Raw genomic sequence first — 24,789 nt, forward strand, 5'->3', positions numbered from 1 at the left:
TCAGTCCCTGAGGACATTGGGGTTAGAGGCGACATTGTTTGGCCTGTAAGGATGACATGGGTTGGCTCAGTGGACAAAGGGGATCTTCTGCTAAGGACACCCACAACTTTGACCCCAGGGGCTGTGAATGGGGTGAGAGCAGGAATATGTGTGCTACCCCAGCTGAGTTCTGGCATTTCTGGGCTCAGCAAGATCAGGTGTGGAGGAGGGGCTGACACTGGGAAGCTGGGGCCTGTGGCTGGGAAAGTGCTGTCTGGAGGCAGTGGGGTATTTTGAAGACAGGTATTCATGCTCTGGCTGACCCGATTTCTTGAAGCTTTGGGGCTTTGCCTGCTTGGGGATATGGATGCTGGGCAGGAAGCCCTAGACACCCCCCTTCCCGCCCCAATTTACCATGGAGGCCAGAGCAAGAAGGCAAGTGTCTATTGTTCAGAGCTCTCTCAGCTCCCCTCCTCCTTCCTCCCTCACTGCCTGGCTGAGCCAGCACTTTTTCTTCATTCCTTTATCTGTGGGCTGGTACAGGCCGTTCTGTTTCTCCTGTGCATACAGATCAAGGCGAAAAGGGGACAGGCATGCACCAAGGACCGTTTAAATTCTTCCTCAATAAGACAGTTTCTCTCCTTCCCTCCCTTTCTCCCTCCCTCCCTCTCCTTCTCTCCCTCCCTCTCCTTCCCTCCCCCCTCTCTCCTTCTATCCCTCCCTCTCTCTACCTTCCTCCCTCTCTCTGCCCCCTCAAAGAAAACAAAACAAAACAAACATAAAAACAAACCCCAAAACAACCCAAGTGGGGAAAATGATAAAAACCAACAGCAAAGGTTGACTGAGCCCAGCACTGCAGGCTTTCTGGGTATGTCTTCTCCTATTTTTTAGTTGGGTCTCAGGTTGTATAGACATAAGGTGGTAAGAGGGCCATGGTAGACATTCCTGTCATCTGTGGCTCTGTGTGTGTGGTGCCTCTGGCTTCTTGTGGGCAACAAGGGTGGATGGAACCGGTTTGGGACAAGACTTACGGAAGACCAGTACTGTGGAGTTAGCTGTGAAGGGAAGGTCAGTGGTTCAGGGACCCGTAGGTCCTGTGCTGTTTGCATCTGATACCCATGTTCAAGGTCTCTGAGATGGTGTTGGGAGTGGAGGGTTCTTTCTGCAGTCATATTTAAGGTGGCCTGTGGTCCATTTCAGAACCCTGTCACAGTGTATCTGCAGCACACGTCCTTCATGTGTCAGGTCCTCAAATGCTGACAGTCAGCTTATGACAACTGTATTTGACGGTCACAGCAGTGTAGTGAGGAACATCCAGTCATGCTTAGGGGAAGAGTAGACTGTTCTGGTTTAGAAGGTAGTCTCAGGGATCCTGTGATAAACAGGACCCACCTTCCTAGTTTTTTTCTTTTTTCTTTTTAGATAATATCTTTCCATATAGCCCAGGTTAGCTTGAACCTCATGATCTTCCTTCCTTCCCAGTACTGGAATTACTGGTATATGTGGCCACAGTCAGTGTGGGAATTCTAGTTCAATTCTTGTTACACCTACTCTACAAAGTAGCATTTCAAGACGTGGCTCCACTCATAAGCTTTACAAACACTGCTGCCTTTCTGCCCCTTTATTGCCAAAAAAAAAAAAAAAAAAAGCCAAAACAAAACAAAATGAAAAAAACAAAACAAAAAAAAAAAAAAAAACGAGGCTGTTGGAGTGTCCCTGGGGCAGGGGTGCTGTAAAGGGGAATCCCCACTCTTCCAGAATGTGGGCTGGAGCACGCAGCCGTGTCAAGTCTCACCTGGTGCATGGGCACTCTGGTATCCTTACAGCTGACGCAGGCCCTCCGCAGTGCTCTGTTTACTAGCTTGTCACGGCGGCGTTGGCGGTGACTGGCAGACTTCCGGTGGCATCACCACTTGACCCTGCCAGCGCGTGCAATCCGCCACATCCTCACCTCTAAATTTAGTGCATAGGAACCTGGGCCTCTAAAGGAAGGGAGGGAGAGACTCCAGACAGTCCTGCTTGGCGTGTTCCCTGGAGGGTGGGGGCCTAAAAGAAGGGGAAGAGGGTAGCGGAGGAGGAGGAAGCAGGAAAGACTCCTGCCCACCTATTAGTGGCCCGCAAAGCCTGGATTGCCTGGGAGGGATTCTGGGTCTCTAGCGCCATCTGCCTGTAGTCTACCCTGACTTGACTAGTTGAGTCTGGGAGTGGAATAGGAGGTGCACTAGGAGAGGAGGCACTTCTGTCTTGGCCCATACATCACGTGGAATAAGTTGGGGGAGAAGCAGCCTCTTAGCCTGAGCATATTTAGGAAGCAAAGCACCTATTTTGCTAAACCTGCAAGTGTTAGAGGACACTGTCTCGGGGAAAATGGAAACGTCAGCTGGAAGTGGACATATCTTGACATGCCGTGCAACCTCCGTTCAGACCAAGGTAGATATGCTCCCTCCACTGCAGGAAGCTCCCTCCTTCTCATTCACCTCCACTTTCCTTTAATCTGTCCCCAACAGATTGCTTGCCTTTCCCCGAACTTCATGTAAATGGAGCCATACAGTAAGTGCTGGTTGGTGTCTGACCTCTGGTTCAGTCACATGTTTGTAGGTGCATCTGTGCTGTTGGAGTGCAGCAGCTCTTTTCTGTGGTTGCTGAGTTTTGCATGGGATGAGAGTACTACATAGCCCATGCATCTGTTATCAGTCACCACTTTTGGGTTATTTTCCAGATTTGGTTAGTGTGATATCTTTGGTTAGTGTGATGTCTTTGACATGTCTATTTGGTGGGATGTGCCCTGCATCTCCAGTTGATTCTTAAAAGTGGATTGCTTTGTCTGGAAAAAGCTATGCTTGCTTCATGGGTGTGGGTGACAGGTTTTTATTTGCTTCTTGGTTTGTAGTCTAGCAGCTTCCGTCCACCTGCGTTTATTTCCTTGTTCGATCTTGGTGCTATTAAGTTCTGCAGCATCTCTGACTCAAACCTTAGCAAAGACAACTGGACTTTGACGTTGCTTGAGTCAGGGAATGTAAGGGATAGGGTAGGAGCTGAGTTTCAAAGCAGCTTGTTCTTTCTGGGACTAGAGGAGCAGTGCATTGCAGCCTGGGCCACCTTCTTGCCCCGCATTACCAGCTGCCCAGCCTGGCGTCTCTCAGCAAGCTGGCAGCGTGTAACTGTCAATTTGATGTCTGCTGTCTGGTGCCACGGGTCATCACAGTCCAGTGTTTCCTGGGTTCATTGCTGCTTTGTGGTGACTGGGGGCCTGGGTGGATGGGGAAAGGACCTGCCCAGAATAGCAAGGATTGTTGGATACTAGCACTTTCTGGAGGAACAGGGAGGTGAAGACTTTGTCCTTCCCACCACATTGCCACCTCACTGATACTCAGAAGGCCAGCCAAAAAGCAGAGAGGAGAAAGACGTAAGGGGGATGTGCCAGGTGAGAGCCAGGGACAGAGCCCAGTGCTGTGTGTAAGAGTGTCCTGGGCTGGTGTGATCATTCTGGAGCCTGTGCAAGTATTTCTGGTATGTGTGAGTATCCTGATGTCTGTGTGAGCAGCCTGGGGTTGGCACAGAGAGCAGACACTCAGGGTTGAACAGTTGAACAGGACATCGGGATAGCTCTCCACTGTGGACTTAGTCATCTCTTCTCAGGTCACCTCTTGTCCTACTTTAGACTGGTGGCCAGGGAACTGGCACAGCTTAAAGAGATTTGAGAGTGGGATTGATGGATTTCACCTCTTGACTTGTTGGTAGATCCTAAAACACGTTTCCTCCTTGGCTGTCATATCTCTCTGCCCTTTGCTGTCTCCCTTTCTGCATTTTTGGAGGGTCTCTCTTCTTGATCAGGTCTTTAGGGAGTGAGGGCAGCTTGCAGTGAGAGCCGACCCCTACCCCTCCCCTCTCTTGTCACAGGCTCCTAGAAAGTGAGTACGGACGGTATGCAAAGTTGTGAATCCAGTGGCGACAGTGCGGATGACCCTCTCAGTCGTGGCCTACGGAGAAGGGGACAGCCTCGTGTGGTGGTGATCGGCGCCGGCTTGGCTGGCCTGGCTGCAGCTCGAGCACTTCTGGAGCAGGGCTTCACGGATGTCACTGTGCTTGAGGCTTCCAGCCACATTGGGGGCCGTGTGCAGAGCGTGAAACTTGGTAAGCATCACTCAGACCCAGGTACTGCTGTAGGGCACCTTTCCCCCCCCGACCCCAGTCCTACCTCAAATCTTACTAATTTAATCTTTCCTTGGGATAAGTATTTGATCATGCACCCATGTGGGTGTTTTCCAGAAGTTTCCTTAGCCCGTTGCACTGACATCCCATTTTGGAGAATGCTGCTTGGTGTAAGAGTTGGGGTTGACAATGTTTGTTGGGGAGGACATACTATCTAAGAACTGTGGGTACTTATTTCTAATGTTACAGGAGGGAGGGTACATGTGTAAGTTCTGATTAGTCTTTAGTACAAGTTAGTGTATCATGACTGAGGACCAGGCAACAGGACTAGGGTTATTAGAGTGGAAGGGGGATTTTAGGCTTCCTTGTGGGCGATGTGTGTCTTAGGATTGTCTGTAAAGAAGATCTGTCCATGTTGCAGCCAGAGAAGAGACTTGCCCCTGGGGTGGGAAGAAAGTGCTCGGGTTCTAGAGTGTAGGGATATTTCCTGAAATGGAGCTGGAGATCAGGGCTCCCACAGCCACAGCCTGTGTGAGGTGTTTGGCCAGTAGTGAGTCAAGTGAGTTGGGAGTATGAATATGACCCATTGAGAAAACATGCAGTGACCTGGAGTATGTGAGAGATTTGGTTCCTCTGTGTGTGTGTGTGTGTGTGTGTGTGTGTGTGTGTCTGTCTGTGTGTGTGGGTTGAGTGTGAAAGTGTGCTGCATGAGTGTGTGTGTGCTATGTGTAAGTAGGTGTACATGCTATATGTGTGTGTCTGTGTGTATGTGAGGGAATGTGTATGTGTCCGTGAGTGTGTGTGTGAGCATGTATGAGTTTGTGTGCTATGTATGAGTGTGAACTATGTGAGTGTGTGTCTGTGTGTGAGTGTGCTGTACATGAGTAAATGTGTATGGTCACTGTGTGTGTGTGTGTGTGTTTAGACACTAGAGTGACAACATTGGTTGCCTTCCTCAATTGCTTTCTAACTTAATATTTTGAGACAGTGTCTCTGTTTCCTCAGTGAATCTGGAACTAAAGTTTTCTGCTAGTAAACTGGCTGGCCAGTAAGCCCTAAGGGTCTTCCTGTTTCTACTGATTATAGGTGTGGAGTTTTTACATGGATTTTGGGGGATCTGACTGAGGCCCTCATGTTTTTGTGGAAGTGCTTATCAGCTGAGCCATCTCCCAGCTTTGTCTTCTGTTTCGAGATGGGAGAGTCCGTCTCCAGGGCAGGTGGGCCTTGGAACTCCAGTTCTTTGCCTCCTAAGGCCTGAGCTGCCACAGTTGCTCTCTAGAGGGTTTTGTGTCCCCGTGCACAGTGTGTATACTCACTTGCTTACACAGGTGGTCAGGCAGGGAGTCAGTGGGCATCAAGGACACACTCTCTCCTCATAGATCTCTTGGTCACAGGAACAGTCTTCCCCTAGAGCCATGCGGTTTTGTCTCTCCTTTTCAGGCACAAACTTGGGTGACACTTGGCAGTAAGAATGAAAGTGCCGTCCAAAGTTCTTGTAAGGCTGGGGCAGCCAAGGAGCCCCAGTGTTTGCTCACTGTTGATTGGATGGCTGGCAGCCTCAGGGAAGAGCAGTCCCATTTATGATTCTTGTGAGCTCTTCAGAGTTTGACATAGAAACGGAAGATGGGGAGATAGGTGGCCCAGTCCCTGGGGCAGCTGACAACTGAGACCATTCAGGGAGGGCACAGGGTGGCAGAAGACCAGATGGGAAACTTGCAGGGCAGAGAAGAGGGAGAGACTAGCTGTGTGGAATAATACATATGAAGGGATAGGGGAGAACATGCTGGGCAGGGCACCTGTGTTGTATGTAGACAGGTAGGCCAGAACCCAGTGTGTCGATGGACAGGCTTCAGCATGGCACGGTGGTCATGTCCCTGTCAGTAGTGAGAGCAGGGGGGTCCAGAGCCAGCTCTGAGGACACCAGTTGCTAGGAGGTGAGGAGGCACGAGGTGGTGCCTGGTGCCCTTGGGAATACAGGTGTGGCGGAGATGGAAGTGAGTGGGAGAAGCATCCTTGGTGGTGGCCTTATTCTGTTCCTCTGACTCCTGGCAAACCTTGACCTGGCCCTGCTCTTCTCCTCATCTCATAGTTGAAGAACATCTAGAGACAGGAAAGACCGCTCCTTGCTTTAACCCTGCCCAGTCTCTGTGTGGTTTGGAGCTCCCTACTGTGCCAGGGTAAGGGTTCGGTTCCTTTTCAAATGGCTGTTTTCCCTCTCAACTGTTAGCTGTTAATAGACTCTGGGAGAGAGAGCAGCTACTGTGTTCACTCACTCTCACTGCTGAACCCACCAGGCTCCCGCAGATAGCTCTGGACCTGTGGTCTCACCACAGAGTCCTGGTCAACCTCAGTCCAGTGGGTCACAAAGCAAGATGAGTAGTCATGAGTGAACAGTCAGGAGGGTTTCTGGAGAGGAGTGGGTGGCTGGTACCGTACTGCCTACATGTGCAGCACTGGCTAAAAACAAATTCATAGTAATCGTAATAGCAATAATAATACTGGTGTTCTCTCTCTGCTCCTGTTGGGAGCTCAAAGTAGAACAGACACTCAGGGGACTTCCAGGCCTGAGGCTCTGGAGTATCCTTCCTGGCCAGCAGGCAGCTCCTGTGGGCAAGGTCCTGGACTTTTTGTTTTTGGTGTCCTTCAGTCTGCCTACTTTTCCTACACAAGGGGGCCTGTGCGTGCCTGCCTCTTTCCGAGGCACCAGGCAACTCTTCTAGCTACAGCATGAGGCTGTTGTAGGCACATTCGTGCTGCAGGGCTATTTTTAGGAACTGGGGCTTAATTAGAAACATTCCAAGAAAGGGAAGGCATGCAAATGAGGAGGACCTGCTTACTTCTTGGGGCGAGGGCAAAACTACTGCCCTTAGGCTGTGTCAGACAGCTATTGCTACGGAACTAGCCACCCCAGATATAAGAGCTTACGAAGTCGGTTTGCTTACTCAGAATCTGTGGATGGACGTGTGGGCAGGGTTCAGGTAGCTGGGTCTTTTGGTGGCTTTGCCTTGATTCCTGCATGTCGGGGTCACTTGGAAGTGTTACTCAAGTTGGTTAGCATCTCGAAGACAGCCTTACTGTCTTGTCTGGTAGGAAGTGTAGGCTTTGGTCTGGGCTCATATTCCTAACAAGGTGAACCTCTGTTTCTTTTTATAGTTGTTAGTTTAGAGTGCTGGCTAGTTTTATGTCAGCTTGACACAAGCTGGAGCCATTTTGGAGGAGGGAACATCAATTTTGAAACCACCCCCCACCCTCCACTAAATTGGCCTGCGGTACATCTTGATTGATGACTGATGTGGAAGGGCTCAGCTCTCTGTAGGTGATACCACTGTGTGCAGGTGGTCCTGGGTGCTATAAGAAAGCAGGCTGGGCAAGCATGGAGCAAGCCAGTAAGCAACGCCCCTCTGTTGCCTCTGCATCAACTCCTGCCTCCAGGTTCCTGACCTGTTTGGGTTGCTGTCCTGACTTCCCTCAGTGATGGACTGTGAGGTGGAAGTGTAAGCTGAAGCAAACCCTTTCCTTCCTGAGTTGTTTATGGTTGTGGTGTTTTATATCAACAATAGAAAAAGACTAATAACTAAGTCAGGCCCCTCGAGCTCTAGGCTCGGAGGCTGCAAATACAACTCCTACCACATTCTGCTAGTCAGAGCAAGTTGTGAGTTTATCCCAAATTCAGGGGGTAGACCCTGCCTCTCAGTGGAAGGCAGGACAGTTACTTTTGTCCAGAGGAGTATACATGAGGTAGGAGACATTATTGTGAATTTGACAGAAAGTTTACCATCTTGAGCCTGACCACTACACACTTGTTTCTCTGCTCTCTGCACTATTTTAACCTCTCTGGAAGCTGGGCAGGGAAAGCTGCCTCACAGCTTTATGGCATCTGAAGAAGAAACTGAGGCTCAGGTCAGAGGCAGTTACCTCAGATCTGCTGCTATTGCTGTTGTGGCTGGGGATGAGGAGGTGGGGTGGATTCCTAGGCCCCTTACCTCTTGAATCCAGGAGTACTCTTAGCCCTCCTTGACAGAATCTCAGGGCCAGCCCCACGGTGTGGAAGGATCTCCCTGGAGATTGGGATTGTATTCCTCCATCCTAGGAAAATGGAGTTGTCCTGTCTTCTGTCCTAGAAGTGTTGGGAGGGGGCATCTTGTGTTGGGAGGAAGGCTTGGACTCTGGAGCCATGGGCTGTTGAGATGCTAGAATAATGGTAGGGAATATCCTCTTGAGCAGGAGGGAGTCGGAGGTCTGGCATATAGTACTGTCTTAGAAGAAGGTTAAGACTAGAAAAGGGGAGGCTTCTAACTGATGTCTCGAGGTGATGCTGGGGCACACTCAGGAGTCACTCTGGCCACTGCTTCTCCCTGATGGACAGCACTTCATCTGCTGTCAGGTGTCCTCTGTGGGCTTTGGCTCTTCCTCAGAGAGCGCTGCCAAACCCCTTCCTGCCCTGTTGTGTGTATGTGGGTGGGGCCCTCTTAGAGAAGGAAGGGAGGCAGTCCTGTGCTTCTCTAAAGAAACCTCTGCCCTTCTAAGGGTCTGTTGTCACCACCAGGACACGCCACCTTTGAGCTGGGAGCCACCTGGATCCATGGATCCCACGGGAACCCTATCTATCAACTAGCAGAAGCCAATGGCCTTTTGGAAGAGACAACAGATGGGGAGCGCAGCGTGGGCCGCATCAGCCTCTACTCCAAGAATGGCGTGGCCTGCTACCTTACCAACCGTGGCCGCCGCATCCCCAAGGACGTGGTTGAGGAATTCAGTGATTTATACAACGAGGTAAGGGGAACATCAGGACAGTGTAGGGAGACCATGAATTGCCGAGCTAGGCAAGACACTGGTAGATTTTCTCAGAAAGGCCTTTAATGTCATTTGCTAGACTCTACTAAGTGTTTGGGCTGTGGTAATTGTTGTCACTATTTTTTTAAATAGATATTCAATATTTTTAGAAAGCATTCTAATTATTCCTAGTTTATAGCAATAGAACTGATTTTTGTGCATTGATCTCAATTCTCTGGTGATTATTTTAGTAATTCATTTATTTATTTAGTTATTATTAGGATGCTAATAATAATTTTGTTATTAGGAGTAACTAGCACTGTTCAGGAGACCCTTTTGTACTGATGGAGCTATTTCAGAGCTGCACCGTTCCGTATGGTAGCTTCTAGTCATTTGTGGTTTTTCTTTTCTTTTTTTCTTTTTCTGGAGCTGGGGACAGAACCCAGGGCCTTGCGCTTGCTAAGCAAGCGCTCTACCACTGAGCTAAATCCCCAACCCCTCATTTGTGGTTTTTGAGTAGCCGAATGTAGGTAGTGAAACCATGCAGGAACTAATATAAAACTCCGAATCTCAACAGGTATCTAGTGGTTACGATAGTGAGAGTCCAGCCTCAGAGTCCTTTCTACTCCTAGTATATTGGTGAGCATTGCAGTCTATTTTAGATAGAAGTAGCAATTCTGTACATCACTGAAACATCCAAGCCTTAAAAAATGACCAGTGTCCTTAGTATCTCTCAGTAGCACTGTAAGCTGCACTGTGAAAGCAGGTAAAGAATAAGAGGTGGTGTTGTTGTAACAACCCCACTCCAGGTCAGTAAATGGACCGCTAAGCACTCATTGCACACTTGCCTTTGTACACTTGTGGCACTCCCTGGTGCTTGGAGGATGTGCACACCTGTTTTGTGTATGTACCGACAAGATATGTGAGGCAGTTCAGATAGTAACCTGCGTTCTTCAAAGTAGACCTTACTGGCCTACAGGCTGACTCCTGGCTATTGTAAGTGCTTTAAGCACGAATACTTACGTTTTTATTTTTTATTATTTTTTAGATAGGTCTCATATAGCTCATCCTGGCCTTAAACTTGCTATGTAGCCAAAGCTGGCCTTGAAGTCCTGATTCTTTTTTTTTTTCTCACCTTCCAAGTTCTGGGATTATAAATGTGTGCCACCATGCCTGGCTGTCTGGATACTTCCTGCCAATAACCCTCAGTGGCTGTGACTTCTTCTCCTTCCTGTTGGTTAGTTTCACTTCTGAAAACCAAGACGGGGGCTGTGGAGGATAAAATGGGCAAAGTAGTTATCAAATTGCAGTGCTGCTTAGTGTCTGAAGGAAGAAATGTAGATCAGGATTTACTTGTGGCTTTTAGTCGATACCCCGGGACCATTCTAAGTTGCCAGGTGAACCCATGCCTAAAGTTAGCTTTATAGTAAATGTTTCCAACAAAGATGGCTCTGAAGGGCCATTCATATGGGTACATTTTAGTGTATGTGTGTGGGCCCATAGGTCAGAGGTCACCATTGTTCCTCCTTACATTTTGAGACAAAGTCTCTTAGTGAATTTGAAGCTCACTGTTTCAGCTAGAACAGCTGGCTGGTGAACCCTCTAGATCTACCCGAGTCGAGCCGCCCAGGGCTAGGTTTGCAGGTACATGCTAGAGGTCTGAACTCAGGTCCTCATGATTGAACAGGAAGTACTTGTTTCCCCTGCCCTGCTTTGTTTGTTTGTTTTCCCTCAGTGCTGATTGAGCCCAGGGTCTTGTTTGCGCTAGGCAAGTGTTATCAGGCTGAGCTGTGTTCCCAGAATTAGATAGAGACTATCAAACACTTAAGCTATAGCCTCTTGGATCCCCAGTTTTCTCATCTGTAAAATGTACATGGCTGTGTCTACATCCCAGTGTTCAAGGATTGTAATCCCAGTGAAAAGTATTTAAGAATTGGTGTAGTGGTCGTAGACCTGTGCCCCACACTCTGCTTTCATGTTCGGGAGGAGACCATAACCACATGATAGTCCTAGTTGGTGGTGGCTACATTTGTTACTCCTTGAAGGAACCTATGGTCTTCAATGACATGAGCTGAATACTGGTTACTATGTTGCTTATCTTTTAGGGGAAAACCAGGGAGGAGAAGGAGAGTCCCCAGCTTGAGTTTTTGGCAGTGATCCTATAGGAGGAATTTGCTGAGGCTCCAGCTACTGCTGACCACCCAGCATCTTGTGACTGTAGGCAGGACAAGTTCCTAATATTTTTCTCTATAATTTATGCCGCAGAGGCATCTTTACTTCATGTGCTAGTTGCATGTAGAGGCTTCTGTCCTGTGGAACAGTGGGAATGGAGTGTGGTATTGTAGCTGCTCTTCACTCTGGCCCCACAACATTTCTTAGGGCTGCAGTGCAGAGAAGACATCTTCTTTCCAATGGATGCATGCTGACCGACCGAATAGAGACTCTTTTTAAGGAGGGAGATAACCACTAATCAGCCTGGCCACAAGCAATCATCCATAGATGATCAGCTGAGAAGCTCTCTGCTATATATATAGTCCTAGAAATGACAGCAGTGGGTGGGGCTCCATTCTCACAGGGCTTCAGGGCCTTGGCATGATAGCTAGCCTTCCTGCCCTGGCACCTGACTACCTTCCCAAGGCCATTCATTTTGTAGGGCATTCTGCTTGCTTCTTCCCCAAACCAACACCTTTCAAGTTTCTCGACTGCTTCGCCCTCCATCTTTGTGTAGTGTCTTCTGCGTGTAACTCTTTCTTCTCTCTGTCTTTGCCAGTGTTGCTGTATCCTGATGAGTCAGAATGAGTCCTTGGTTGACTTCATATCTGGTTTCTTTCCTGTCACAGTGTATCTTGTAGAAATCTTCTCAGAAACTTCTTAGAGTTTGGGCAAGGCTCGGGACTTTCTCTTGCTTAATACGTCATGGGTGTGAAGCCCACAAATGCATGTTGAGTGAATGTTAGTGAGTCCTAGTGAGTGTCTGGTGAGTCCTAGTGAGTGTCTAGGAGTAGACTTGTTCAGTGTTTGGGGGTAGGGTGGAAGGATTATGGGATGGGCTGGCAGAAGAGGCAGACCCTGTTTCAAGGGACTGATGGTCACCGTGGATAAGGAGTGGATTGGTTTTTGGGCTAAAGAATGCTTGCCAAGTGGTTTCTGTTTCTTGGCCTGCTGGGGCCTCCCGGAGATGCTTTCTGCCCCCTGTGTTGCTCTCTTCTCTCTTCCTTCCATGTACTGCAGACCAAATGAAGGGGCTCTTTGTGGATCTGGGTACTGCAAAGAGGATGTCTATAGGGGATGAGCATTCTGCATCTTGTTCTTGGAAAAGGTGATGCGTACAGATCAGATTCTCCAGGGAATGGGAGGAGGGCTTGCACACATGTGCAGAGCCCACCAAGAGGATTCTATAGCTCTCAGACATTTGCAGTGTGTTCAGGAAGGGCCCCCAAAGAAAGCTTTAGGCCCATCACATCTCTCTTAAAGGCTTGGAGGTGAGGAGCTGGCTGACTAGGGCAGGTACCTGCTTAACTTCATGCAGAAGCCACCGCTGCACCAGGGACACCAGGGAATGGGTGGCCTTCCAGTTGTGCCCTCTGTAGAGGGTGATAAGAAGGCTCAGTCTTTTGGGTCTCTTTGTCAGGTCTATAACTTGACCCAGGAGTTCTTCCGGAATGGTAAACCAGTCAATGCTGAGAGTCAGAACAGTGTCGGGGTGTTCACCCGGGAGAAGGTGCGGAATCGCATCAGGGATGACCCTGACGACACAGAGGCCACCAAGCGCCTGAAGCTCGCCATGATCCAGCAGTACCTGAAGGTATCTTTGCTGTGGAGTATAGATGCCAGAGTGAAAAAGACGAATTCTGGGGGAATCTGGGTCCAAAGTACCATGCCGCTCAGAGCTCTTGTTGCTTGCATGGCCTGGCCCTGCCTCACCCGGCTTCTCTCTGGGTCTTCCCACAGGTGGAGAGCTGTGAAAGCAGCTCTCACAGCATAGATGAAGTGTCCCTGAGCGCCTTTGGAGAATGGACGGAGATCCCTGGCGCCCATCACATCATCCCCTCCGGCTTCATGCGAGTTGTGGAGCTGCTGGCTAAGGGCATTCCCCCACATGTCATCCAGCTGGGGAAACCCGTCCGTTGCATCCACTGGGACCAGGCCTCGGCTCGCCCCCGGGGTCCTGAGATCGAGCCCCGTGGTGAGGGTGACCACAATCACGACGCTGGGGAGGGTGGCCAGAGTGGAGAGAATCCCCAGCAGGGGAGGTGGGACGAGGATGAGCAGTGGCCTGTAGTCGTGGAGTGCGAGGATTGTGAGGTGATCCCAGCAGACCACGTGATTGTGACCGTTTCGCTGGGCGTGCTCAAGAGGCAGTACACCAGTTTCTTTAGGCCATGTCTGCCCACAGAGAAGGTGGCCGCCATCCACCGCCTGGGCATTGGTACCACTGACAAGATCTTCCTTGAATTCGAGGAGCCCTTTTGGGGCCCTGAGTGCAACAGCCTGCAGTTTGTGTGGGAGGATGAGGCAGAGAGCTGTACCCTCACCTACCCGCCTGAGCTCTGGTACCGCAAGATCTGTGGCTTCGATGTCCTTTACCCACCAGAGCGCTATGGCCATGTGCTGAGTGGCTGGATCTGTGGGGAGGAGGCTCTCGTCATGGAGAGGTGCGATGACGAGGCTGTAGCGGAGATCTGCACGGAGATGCTTCGACAGTTCACAGGTGGGCTCCATGTCCGTGCTGCTCACTGAGGCTTGGGGCTGTGTCCATGTGGTTCACTGAGGCTTGGTTACTTTCTCAACTCCCAGGTCTGTAGCAGTTTTACCCTTTCCAGATTGTGGCACTGAGGTGGCTGTGCCTACTGGGAGAGCAACTGCAGAGAACCATCTTTAGCCTCTGTCTCCTCAGTTGCTGGCACTCTCATTTTGTAGTTCAAATGACTCAAAAGAACTGCTCTTTCCACTAAGGGCCTCATGGTAAAAAGGGCTCCAATGTCACCATCACCACAGCTGCTCATTTCCTGTTACCTAGCATCTTATTCAGAGGTAGAATTGTTTTACTCTGTTTTTTGTTTGTTTGTTTTGTTTTGTTTTTGTTTTTAAGATAGGGTTTCATTGTGTAGCCCAGGCTGGCCTGGAACTCACTGGGTTGTAGCTACTTGCTTTGAACTCAAGATCCTCCTGTCCTATTCAGCCTTCTGAATGGTAGAACGACAAGCATATGCTATCATACCCAGCATCTTTGACTCTTTTAATTGGTTATTTTCTGCGCACAATTGCAGGAGAACTTCCCAGGAGCCCATGAAAATAAAAAGGGAAGCATGATTATCTGAAATTGTTTTGAATACTGCCTGGACTGAACCCCAGGCCCCCATGAGGGCTAACCATGAGCTCTACCACTGAGGCACCCCCCCCCCACTAATACTTTAAAGTAGGAAATTCAAAGGCCTTGAGATACATAATGTTTGTTTTCTGGGGATCACTAGGAAGTGATGAATAGGAAATACAGCTTGAGCCCAGCCCCCTCATTCCTTCCAATCTTTTATGCTTGCCTCTTGGCTGCTTGATTGTCTGGGGTGCCTTCCCTATATAGCTATTTCTTATGTTCCCTTTTCTTGGTTCTTTTGACTCCCCAACAGGGAACCCCAATATACCAAAACCTAGGCGAATCCTGCGCTCAGCCTGGGGCAGCAACCCATACTTCCGGGGTTCCTATTCATACACACAGGTGGGCTCAAGTGGGGCAGATGTGGAGAAGCTGGCCAAGCCCCTGCCCTACACAGAGAGCTCCAAGACAGCGGTGAGTGGGCTGTGAATGCTGTGGAGAGGCCTTGGAGGGGGTGTTCTGCATGTGTCTGGTCCAGGGAGGAGGACTGGAGTAGTGTCCACTAAGGGTGTCATGGTGAGGAACAGTGGGGGTGGCTCCCATGGTGAAAGAAAAAACAAGGCAACAAACACTTAACATCTGGAAGAAAAAAGTAGAATCACATAGAAAATTAATATTTTCTTGAATCTCTGAAACCTGAATCATTGCTTGCTGTGCTAGACAGAAACCTTCAGCCGCAGCTAGATTGAATTCATTAAACAATTAAATTTAATAAATTAAAGTTTTGGTTCCTTGATTGCACTACTTACACTTCAAGTTCAAAGCCACACGTGCCTAACGTTCCCACAGTAGAGTCTGATGGGACAGCAGAGGGTTATGTCCTTGATATGTTTTAGAGATTAAATTTGAGGGACTAGGGTTGTATCTTAACTGGTAAAGCACTTGTCTGATATGTCAGAAGCCCTGGGTTCGAAGCCCAGCACCTCAGAAACCCTCCAATTCTAGCACTGGAGATGTGGAAGGGAGAGGAGTAGCCGTTCAGAGTTATCCTTGGCCACATAGTGAAAGGTGAGCCTGAGATACATGGACACTGTCTTAAGGCAGAGAAAAACTTGAGAATACTGCCCTGCCTCAGAGCAGGTCAACTGTACTCGAAGAAGAAAATAAATCTGAGGCCAGCAAGATGGTTTGGTGGGTAAGGGACTCACGGCCAACCCTGATGACTGACCTGGCTTCAGCCCCTAGGATTCATGCAAAAGATAGAATTATTGATTCTTGCTTGCTGTCCTGATTTCTGTATGAGCATGATGGCATGAGAACACACACACACACACACACACACACACACACACACACACACACACACACTGTTAAAGACGGACAGAAATATGCTCCCATAGTATAGTTTGTTCACTAACTGTGAACATACATTAAATGTTAAAATATAACATATTTAAAGTACTTCTTTGGAGTTATTGATGGAGATTTCTGTCAGTGAAGGTGTCTGTCTAGCTGTGCTTAGAGAGGGCAACTTCCTATGAAGGAGACCCCCTGGCTGTGACAGAAGCAAAGCAAAACAGAAATCAGCAGCAAAAATCTGGAGGATGGTGGTAGGGAAACACATATCTTAGCTCCAGGCTACCATGTTCAGGAGTTTACCTCATAGTCCAAGAACGAGGGCTGTAAGAACATGGCGCTTATGTCTTCGGTTAATAGCTACATGGACCAGAAAGGGGATTCCTTGGACAGAGACAGCAGTACACCTTGAAGCCTGTTGACTAGAATTCAGCCACAGGTTTACACACTGCTGACAGAGAGGCCGAGTCGTGTCATTTTTATTACTTTGAATAACTTTGGAACCAGTTTAGAACTAGAACCTGAGCTGGGAGCGGTGGGCGACTCACAGTTTTAATCCCAGCACTCGAGCGGTAGAGACAGGCGGGTCTTTCTGAGTTCCAGGCCAGGCAGGATGGATATATACTTTGAGACCCTGTCTCAAAACAAACAAACAAACAAACAAACAAACAAACAAACAAACAAACACACAACAGGAACTGGGGCTTGATGAAGAAGGGCGGAGAGGCAGCCTGAGCTGGCCACACGGCCCATCCCTGAGACTCCCTAGTCCCTTATCAGTAGGTGCAGTTTACCTGGCAGCTGGCCAGGGTGCTCGTTCCTAGTCTAGACTTGGTGGAGTCAGCACTGCTCTCTTGGAGAAAGTCCACACACGAGTTTGATATGCAAGACCGAACCAGCCTTGGATATACCAGGACACCTGCTTTCTTGAGATTGAGCGCTGACTAGACCAGAGTTTCCCTGTCTTCAGTGTGGTGACCTTCCCCTCTGGCGGAACTTCTTTTGCCTGTTGTCGACTCACCAGCATCCATCCTTTAAGTCCTGTTCTCTGGGAAGCTTTGTGGGATTTCCCAGACCTCGAACCTCTTTTCTGGGCTTTCAGCACCTCACCCGAACACCCACAATCACATACGACACTGTTTAGTAACTGGGTTTCGTGTCTGGCTTCCCCACCAGCATGGAAGCTCCACAAAGCAGCAGCCTGGTCACCTTTTATCATCCAAGTGCCCAGAACAATCCCTGGACCCTAGTAGGGGCTCCATAAAGGTTTGTTAAATTACCACCTAACTTTGTTTACATTCTTCCAGATTCTAAGTGCTTAACGTGCATAGCTTCATTTACTCTCTGCAGCTCAGCTAGCCTCAGAAACAGGTGGTATAAATCTCTCTGTCTGATCAGAGAATAGAGGCTGAGGAGGGTAGACTATTTATTAAGAGGTGAATGGATTCTTTGAGACTATCGAGCCAGGACTTCTAACAGCCTTGGGACAGAAGGAACTGAGGCGTGGGGTGTATGGGGAAGGGAAGGGGGCTAGGTGGGTGGGTGACCCTTCACCCTATGGAAACAGCAGTACCTGCATCCTGTTCACTCGTGTCTGCCTTGTAGGAGTAGGGGTTCCGGGGCTGACAGGGAGCCCGCTGCCTCGGCTGCTTCCCCACCCCACCCTCACTTCCCCTTCCTCCCGCTTAGCCCATGCAGGTGCTGTTCTCCGGTGAGGCCACACACCGCAAGTACTACTCCACCACCCACGGTGCTCTGCTCTCTGGCCAGCGTGAGGCCGCTCGGCTCATCGAGATGTACCGAGACCTCTTCCAGCAGGGGCCCTGAACGGTGTCCTCACTGCCAAACGTGTTCCTTAAAGAACCACTAACTCGTGACTGCTGGTCCCCGTCCCTTGCCCCCGTGCTCTTAACTTCCTCATTGTCTGTAGAATGGGATTCGCCTTCTGTAGTGGACACCGGGCTGACTTCCGACCTGGCTCTATAGCTTTTCTTTTTCTCCAGGCTGGGTAACGACCAGGTGGGATCCTGCTTCCTGCTTTCCTCCTCTCTCCATGTTCTTGCAAGTGCCTTCAATACTTCGCATTTTTGGGATAATAAAAGAAGTGACCCTTCCCAAGCTCCTTCGCTTCTCTCCTCCATTCAAAGCCTTTGTGTCGGTTTGTTTACTCTCATCTCTGACTAGGGGTTGGTGCAAGGCGTTACAGCTGTGCTCCTATAGAAGGGAAGGTGCTTAGGGTTGTTGGGGAGATGTCCCTTTCCCCGTTCTGCTTGTCTCTGTTCAGTGGGATCCCCTGGGATGTGTATCTCTCCCTACCCACTGCACACTTCCTTAGGGTGGGCAGGCTGTGTGGAGTGAAGGTGAATTCTACAGGACGCCCCATCTGTGGCTCCATACCAGGGTGCGATGAATTTATTGCTGGCCACAGGGCAGTGAGTCTTTAACAGTATGTGTGGGATGTCTTCCATCACAGAACCTAAACAGCATGCTGTGGGTCCTCCTTTGGTCACACCACCTCCCTTCTCTCTAGCCCAGTTCTTTTGTGGGAAGCCGCCCTTACTTTCTGTGAATTTGATAGGAGGTTCTGACTCACTTCCACTGGTCCTGGCTTTCTCCACCGACTGCAGTAGGACAGACAAAAAGCAGCCACAAGCTATAAAGTAGGAGGGAAGTTAATTACCAGGTGTCAGAGTTGTAAAGAACACCATGGGGATCAGATGGCTCAAAAAGTTTCTTTGGCGACTGCACATTGTGTGTATGGGGGGCATCAGGTATGTGGGGTAGGAGTGGGTGGGGGGAGGGAGAACATTCAGCAACACCACCAGTCATATGCTAGCATGGTATCAATCATAAATAAGGGGCACATTGTTTCCTTTTGTTAGTTGAACTCTTATGTGTGTGGTCATTCTGCCTGTATGTATGTATGTATGTATGTATGTATGTATGTATGTATGTATGTGCACTATGTGCGTGCCTGGTACCCACAGACCAGAAGAGGGTGAGGGATCCCCAGAACTGGAGTTTCACATGTTTGTTAGCTGTCATGTGGGTGCTGGGAATTGAACCCGAGCCCTTTGGAAGATCAGCCAGTGCTTTTAACCTCCAAGCCATCTCTACAGTCTGCATAGTTTCCTGGCACAATGGATGCCAGCCCTGGTTGGAAAGGATGATTTCTCTCTTCCCCAGGTAAGTAAAGCTTTACAGTTAGTGTGCTTGTCTCACAGGTCGGCAGTGAAGTCTGCCCGATGCCGTAATCCAGGCCATCTATTGTGTTGTCCTTGAGAAGATGAGGCCGGTACACCAAACTAATCAGAAGCCATTGTTCCAGATGTGGGGAGCATAGGCACAGCTGTACCTGAAGTCTATGTGGCAGATCCTGTCAATGCTGGCCACTCACCCGCCACATTGAGGAACCACACTCCCGATTCCTACCCAAGAGAGAGAAGTTCAGATGCCCACTGAAATGATGAATTCATGATTGCTAGAAACTGGAAATAGCCTAGGTGTGCCCCAACAGGAGAAAGGATAAACTAATGCATACGTGCGAATATATAGAGTTCTTCACAGTAGTAAAATAAAATAAATGGCTGTTTGCAACATAGATTAGTCTCAACAATACGGAATGAAAGAATATAGACTCTGGATTGGATGCTTTGTTTTCATTAAAAGTTCAAGGAGCTGCAAAGCTACAGTGTCAACAGTGAGAGGGGAGATAGTTCCTGGAGCTGTTACCTTTATGTGTGGGTAAGGACGCCTTGGGTTGTGCACTGAATTTCTGTACTTTTACATGTGCCTCAGTTTAAACAAGCCACTTTTGAAGGTTACTTTCTTGCCCCTCCCAGCTCAGTGGACAACACCTTGAGAGCAGATGAAGGGAGGAAGGACTTATACCCTGTGCCAGTTACTTTTCTATCACTGCTAAAACACCACCATCAAAGCAACTTGTAGAAGGAACCATTTAACGGGCTCCCACGTACAGAGGGATACGAGTGGTTGACGGTGGTGTGGAAGCGGCTGGGGCAGACACTGAAGGCTCACGTCTTAAACTGCAAGCTGGAAGCAGAGTGAACTGGGAATGGGGTACAGCTTTGGAACTTCAAAACCTGGGTCGGGCTGGCTGGTCTGGTGGTTGGGAACACTGGCTTACCTTCTAGAGGACTCCAGTCCAATTGCCAGCACCTATATCGTGGCTCATGACCATCTCTAACAACTCCAGTTTTTGGGGTACAACCCCCTCCTCTAGCCTCTGCAGGCACTGCATACACATGATACATAAAACACCGATACACATAAAATAAACTGACGTTTGACCCCAGTGACAAATGTCCCTCAGCAAGGCCACACTGCCTAAGCTTCCACAAATAGCTCACCAAGTCTGGACTAAATGCTTGAGACTGTAGATGACATTTCTTATTCAGACTGTCACATAGTCCACTGGTGGCTTGGTGATGAGGACTAAACTCGAGCTCAGGTAATAGGTGGTTATTATATTTGGCCTTTGTATCAGTAGCTGTGTGAGAGAAGTCAAGGCTTCAGCAGAGGGGACTGAAGTTCTTAAAAGGGCTTAGGTGGGGCTGCCCTGGGCCACATAGCTTAGGGGACATGCTGTCTCATGAGGGGAGGGAACTGAAGATGCCGAGGGACCTTTGGAGATGCGGATGAAGACAGATGCAGGGGGTGAGGGGTGGGGGCTGGGGGCGTGTGTGGCTCTGGAGAGAGTGCTGAAGAGGTCAGGCCTCCAGATGTTGCCTCTCATCGAAGAGCTGTGCCCTGTGTGCATGGCTCATAGTCCCCAAAGCAGGTCCGAGGCAGATGGACAAGGAGGAGAAGAGTCCTCAGAAGGAGTCACTACCTCTAACAGGAAGATGGGGTGCTTCCCAGGTGCTGACCGACCGAGTTTCTGAAAGCAGATGTGGCACCCGACCCTGTCAACTCCCCCCGCACCCCTTCCCTCCCCATTGCTGCCACATCATTTCCATTGCATAGAGGTTCACTTGCAGAGAAAAGTTATTTCCTGCGGTCTGTTATATCCTGGAGTCTGTACGTTTAGTCACCTGGCATCTTGTGTCATAGGCACTGGGGGCTCCAGGTAAGGTTTTCAGCCATTGCTTTGTGAAAGCCCACAGTGATCTGGATCCCTCCCATAAGACTCGGCCTCTTAAAGGTTCCATCATGTCTCTGCAGTGCCACAGACCAGGTCTTTACATGTTGGTCTTTGGAGGACAGTCTAGGTCTAAATCATAGCGATAACTGCAGTTTGCTTGGGCCTTTGGGATGGGGAAAGGGAAGCTCCTAGGTGTAGTATAAGCAAGCCGCTGGCTGGTTTTTAAACAATTGCCTGTCTAATGGCAGAGCGGCAGGAGGCTGGGTTTTCTCTGGGCCAGCCTGTCTATTGAGCCAGTCTCTCATTTGTATAGGGCACCAGGCAGGAAGAGTCCTGCTAAGGGTAATCATGGCAACCTTATGCAGTATACTTCATACTAGGCAGAAGGGTTGGCCACTGCCCTTTTTCATCCCCCTACAGCAGAGGTAGTGGAGAGAGGGACATTTTCATGCCCTTTATTCTAGTGTTGCTAATAATAATGGACATCCCAAACCTACTCTCAGGGAATTCAAGTTAACTGTTAGGCGTTTTACTTTACAGATCCAGTGCATGTGTGATTTGGGCCTGTTGGACTTGGGGTTCACTCCACCTCACCCTGTACTTCTTTTTGTCTTATGTCTACCATCACCCCTACCCCAACAAGTGGGGTCACACAACCATCTGCACACCCAAGGCCGTGTCACCATGTCGCCTTCTCCTTTGAGTGACTTCACTGCCCTGTCTAGCTGACTGGGCAGGCTGCTGTCCTTTCTTACGAGTTTGGGTTGTTCCCCCTCGAGCGTGTCCTGTGACCTGTAAATGGCTCTTGCTCTGGGATCTCGGATTTGCATATCATTTCACTTGGTCTCTCTTACCATTCCTTGTTCTCCTAAAACCAGTCAGCATGGTTCTGTCATGAGCCAAGTCATACCAGCAGGCTCTTCTGGAGGAGAAGGGCTGTACCCACTGACCAGAGTAAAGCAGAGGAAACAAACCACACAGAACGCCATCTTCCCTCCCACCCCTTCACAGTCCAGCCCAGCTGCTGTCCTCTTCATCTGGATACCTGGCACCGAAATCCTGTGGCTTCAGGAGAGCACCCAGGTCGCTCTCCACTCCTCCTCATCTGAGGTGCCATAGGCGAGTCTCATCGACTCCTCTTACACATTCTCCATCTAGTTCTCTGAGAAACCCCACTGTACCCGCATCTCTGCCTTGAGTGGCCGAGCCAGCCTCCTAGAGGGCTCCTGTATAACCTCCTCTTTGAGCCTGTTTGCCCCAGGGCCAATCTAGCTGTGTCAGCCCCCATACTGGAGAACCAAGGTGTAGCTCTCAGTCATCCTGTGAGAAGTTCTAAGCTCCACCTGCTTCTTCCCTCTCCTTCCTTCAGACCTGGCTGCCCTTTTTGTCAGGCACCCCCATCCCACTTTGCTGCTTTTAGGGTTCTAATCAGACACATTTCTGGGCATACTGTCATTTTCCACGGTTACCCTATTTATCCCTGTGCCCCCTTTCTTCATAGCAGTTCTTTTCTCCCTTTTGTTGTTTGGTGTCCCAGTTGCTTGCCCATCCATCTCGCTACTGTGGAAGTTCCATGTTCACTGCTGTGTACCTCGTGCCCAGTGTAAGGCAGGTTAGCAGTAACGTTTGCAGAACACTAAAGGAAGGAGGACACTGTGCAAAACTGATGTGAACCTGAAGTACTGGTGGCCGCCTCTTAGGTTCCAGAGAATCTTCTCCTTCCCATAACTCTAATTCTCTTTGCTGTCTCCAGGCAATAGACCCTTCTGCCTCATCGACACATAAAAGCTGACTAGGTCACTTCCTCACCCACACAGAAAGCCCTCCAGTCACCCGTGAGAATTCTCTTAGGACAGATGAGAGTGATAGTTGACCCCCCCTTCTTTGCTTTGGTGATCCCCCACCTGTGTACTCCACCCTCTAAGGCAGGAAGGGACCTTTATTGTGACTTTCCAGGTGCCTGTCCCTGCTCTTCTCCACAGGGAAGCTTCATGTGCAGTGTTACTTTATACATCCCACTGCCCTCACACAAGCAGTTGGTGGTGGGGATTTTCCAATTGCAAAGATTCTTAGACAAGGACCAAATGGGCTCCCCTTGGAAGGACAAGCCATGGACCAAACCATGACCTCTAGCACCCCCTTCTGGCCATATGGGAACACAGCACTTGCTGCACTGAGAGGATTTGTATTCTCGGAGCCTTCCTCAATTCCGAAGAGTGAACCGAGAAAGCCCTCACAGGACCCCATTTAATAAACACTAAACAATGAATAATAATATTGTATCTCTTCCTACATTGCCGTCGACTTTCCCATAACAGTCAAAAAAGAGGCACAGTTGGTGCCTCTAGCATGAGGGTTTTGTATTTTATTTTTGTTGTTGTTCTTGTTCATTTATTGAATCATTCATTTTTTTTCGGTGTTCATCTAGTAGATGTTTAGATACTTCACTTATTATGCAAGAAACTTTAGTTATGCTTCAGGAAATGCGTTTACGCAATCAATAATTCAGAAGTGTGACTTCAGTTTACTCAAGTGAGGCTGGTGTCAGAGACCCAGACACAGTGCTGTGTTGATGGAAGCTGCACCGGTGTGAGGAACAGCACTGCGTTTACTTACTGTGGCCCGTTAAATCTGGCTACCTCATGGGGACAAAGTAAGGTTTCATACGTAGCATATAAAAAAAAATAAATGTATTTCCTGGAATGTAGTTGTGTGTTAGTTATTCCCCTGTTGCTGTGGTAAAACACCATGGCCAGCATCAACTTGCAGGAGGGTTTATTTTGGCTTCTGGCAAAGGGACGAACGTATCACCACCTCAGTGAGGAGGAATGGCAGCAGCAGGCACACTGTTGGAGCAGGGAGCTGACCGTGCACATCCTCAACCACAAGCAGGAAGTGGAGAGGGAACTGGAACCTCTCAAAGCTGCCTGCAGTGAGGAACATGGTCCAGCAGGGGGCGCATCCTGACCTCCCCAAACAGCACCATTACCTGGGGGCTGTGTTCAGACGTCTGGGTACAGGGACGTTCTCATTTGAAGTGTTGTGGGAATCTTTCTGGAATCGACACTCTGACACCAGTGACTGGAAGGGACAAGTTGTCACTAGTGGACTGAAGCCAGGACAGATCCAGAAAGGCTTTGATGCCAGGCTCAGTGTGCACTTTCATTTTATATTCTAAATACAAGGCACACTGGCAAGCAGGCAAGCAGGCAAGCAGGCAAGATTTTACAGAAGTGTTTGGGGCAATGGTTCATCTCTCAGCTATTCCTCCAGGCCATTCTGTTCCAGGTAACAAGCGAAGTCGTGCTGTGCAATGAGGCAGTAAAGCAGTGCCTTTAGTAAGCCATTAGATACATTAATATCTAAAAATTGGTAAGGTTAATGACTGGGAGAAGCACCAAAAAAAAAAAAAAAAGAAAAAGAAAAAAAACCAACAACCCCACTTTTGTTTCTTGATGTTATGCAATGAAGTTCAAAGTCTTAAAGCACAGCATGCATGATCTGTGCATTGTGTATGCAGTTTGTGGTGGTTTTTGAAGTAGAATAATGTAGAAAAGGCCAATTCCTAGACATTGGTTTGCTTCACTTGGAAACTAAAATGGTGACCTGCAGGAATAGCTGGAACTATGAGCTGTTGCCCTTAACCACCTGCTGACTGCCACGTATACTTCTGTAAGGTTAATGTGTTTGGCAGCTTTCCGCTACTGTGACAAAAACAATCTGAGATGATTGGCTTGTAAAGTGGAAAGGTTCATTTTGACTCCCAGTCTAGGGTGTTTTAGTTCAGGGCCCTGCAGATGCAATGGCACTGCTTTGGGCTGTGGTGAGGCATTATGGCAGGAGAGAGTGGAGAGGGGGGGGTGAGAGAGAGAGAGAGAGAGAGAGAGAGAGAGAGAGAGAGAGAGAGAGAGAGAAAGAGGAAAGAGGAGTGACAGGAAGGGAGGGAGGGAAAGAGGGAGGGAGACTGAGTGATCACTCATATCTTTGGGGGACATTTTTTAGATCCTAATCAGACCAAAGATCTGTCACTCTCGAGACACTTGACATCTTACTTTGAACTTTGCTCATTTCTTAAAAAAAAAATCAAACATCTATTGAACAATATTTTTAG

General features: G+C 49.0%; 1 protein-coding gene across 15 annotated transcripts in view; it reads left to right on the forward strand.

Annotated features, from left to right (window-relative positions):
- Smox (spermine oxidase) overlaps positions 1-19,177 on the forward strand; it is a 35,382-nt gene extending 16,205 nt beyond the window's left edge. The window contains exons 1-8 of one of the 15 annotated variants that reach the window (XM_063283536.1): positions 1,670-2,409; positions 3,880-4,113; positions 8,678-8,904; positions 12,536-12,709; positions 12,856-13,615; positions 14,532-14,692; positions 16,751-16,840; positions 17,264-17,692. In XM_063283536.1, coding sequence (XP_063139606.1) covers positions 3,906-4,113; positions 8,678-8,904; positions 12,536-12,709; positions 12,856-13,615; positions 14,532-14,692; positions 16,751-16,840; positions 17,264-17,401 — 1,758 coding nt within the window. In that variant the 5' untranslated portion in view covers positions 1,670-2,409; positions 3,880-3,905 and the 3' untranslated portion in view covers positions 17,402-17,692. Of the gene's footprint in view, positions 1-1,669; positions 2,410-3,603; positions 4,114-5,217; positions 5,349-8,658; positions 8,905-10,047; positions 10,142-12,535; positions 12,710-12,855; positions 13,616-14,531; positions 14,693-16,750; positions 16,841-17,263; positions 17,693-18,798 lie in introns of those variants that run through there. The other 14 variants (XM_039104804.2, XM_063283538.1, XM_006235063.5 and 11 more) reach the window with 14 other exon arrangements.
- Positions 19,178-24,789: the final 5,612 nt, after the last annotated feature.

The sequence above is a fragment of the Rattus norvegicus genome, chromosome 3, assembly GCF_036323735.1.
Source record: "Rattus norvegicus strain BN/NHsdMcwi chromosome 3, GRCr8, whole genome shotgun sequence".
NCBI lineage: Eukaryota > Metazoa > Chordata > Mammalia > Rodentia > Muridae > Rattus > Rattus norvegicus.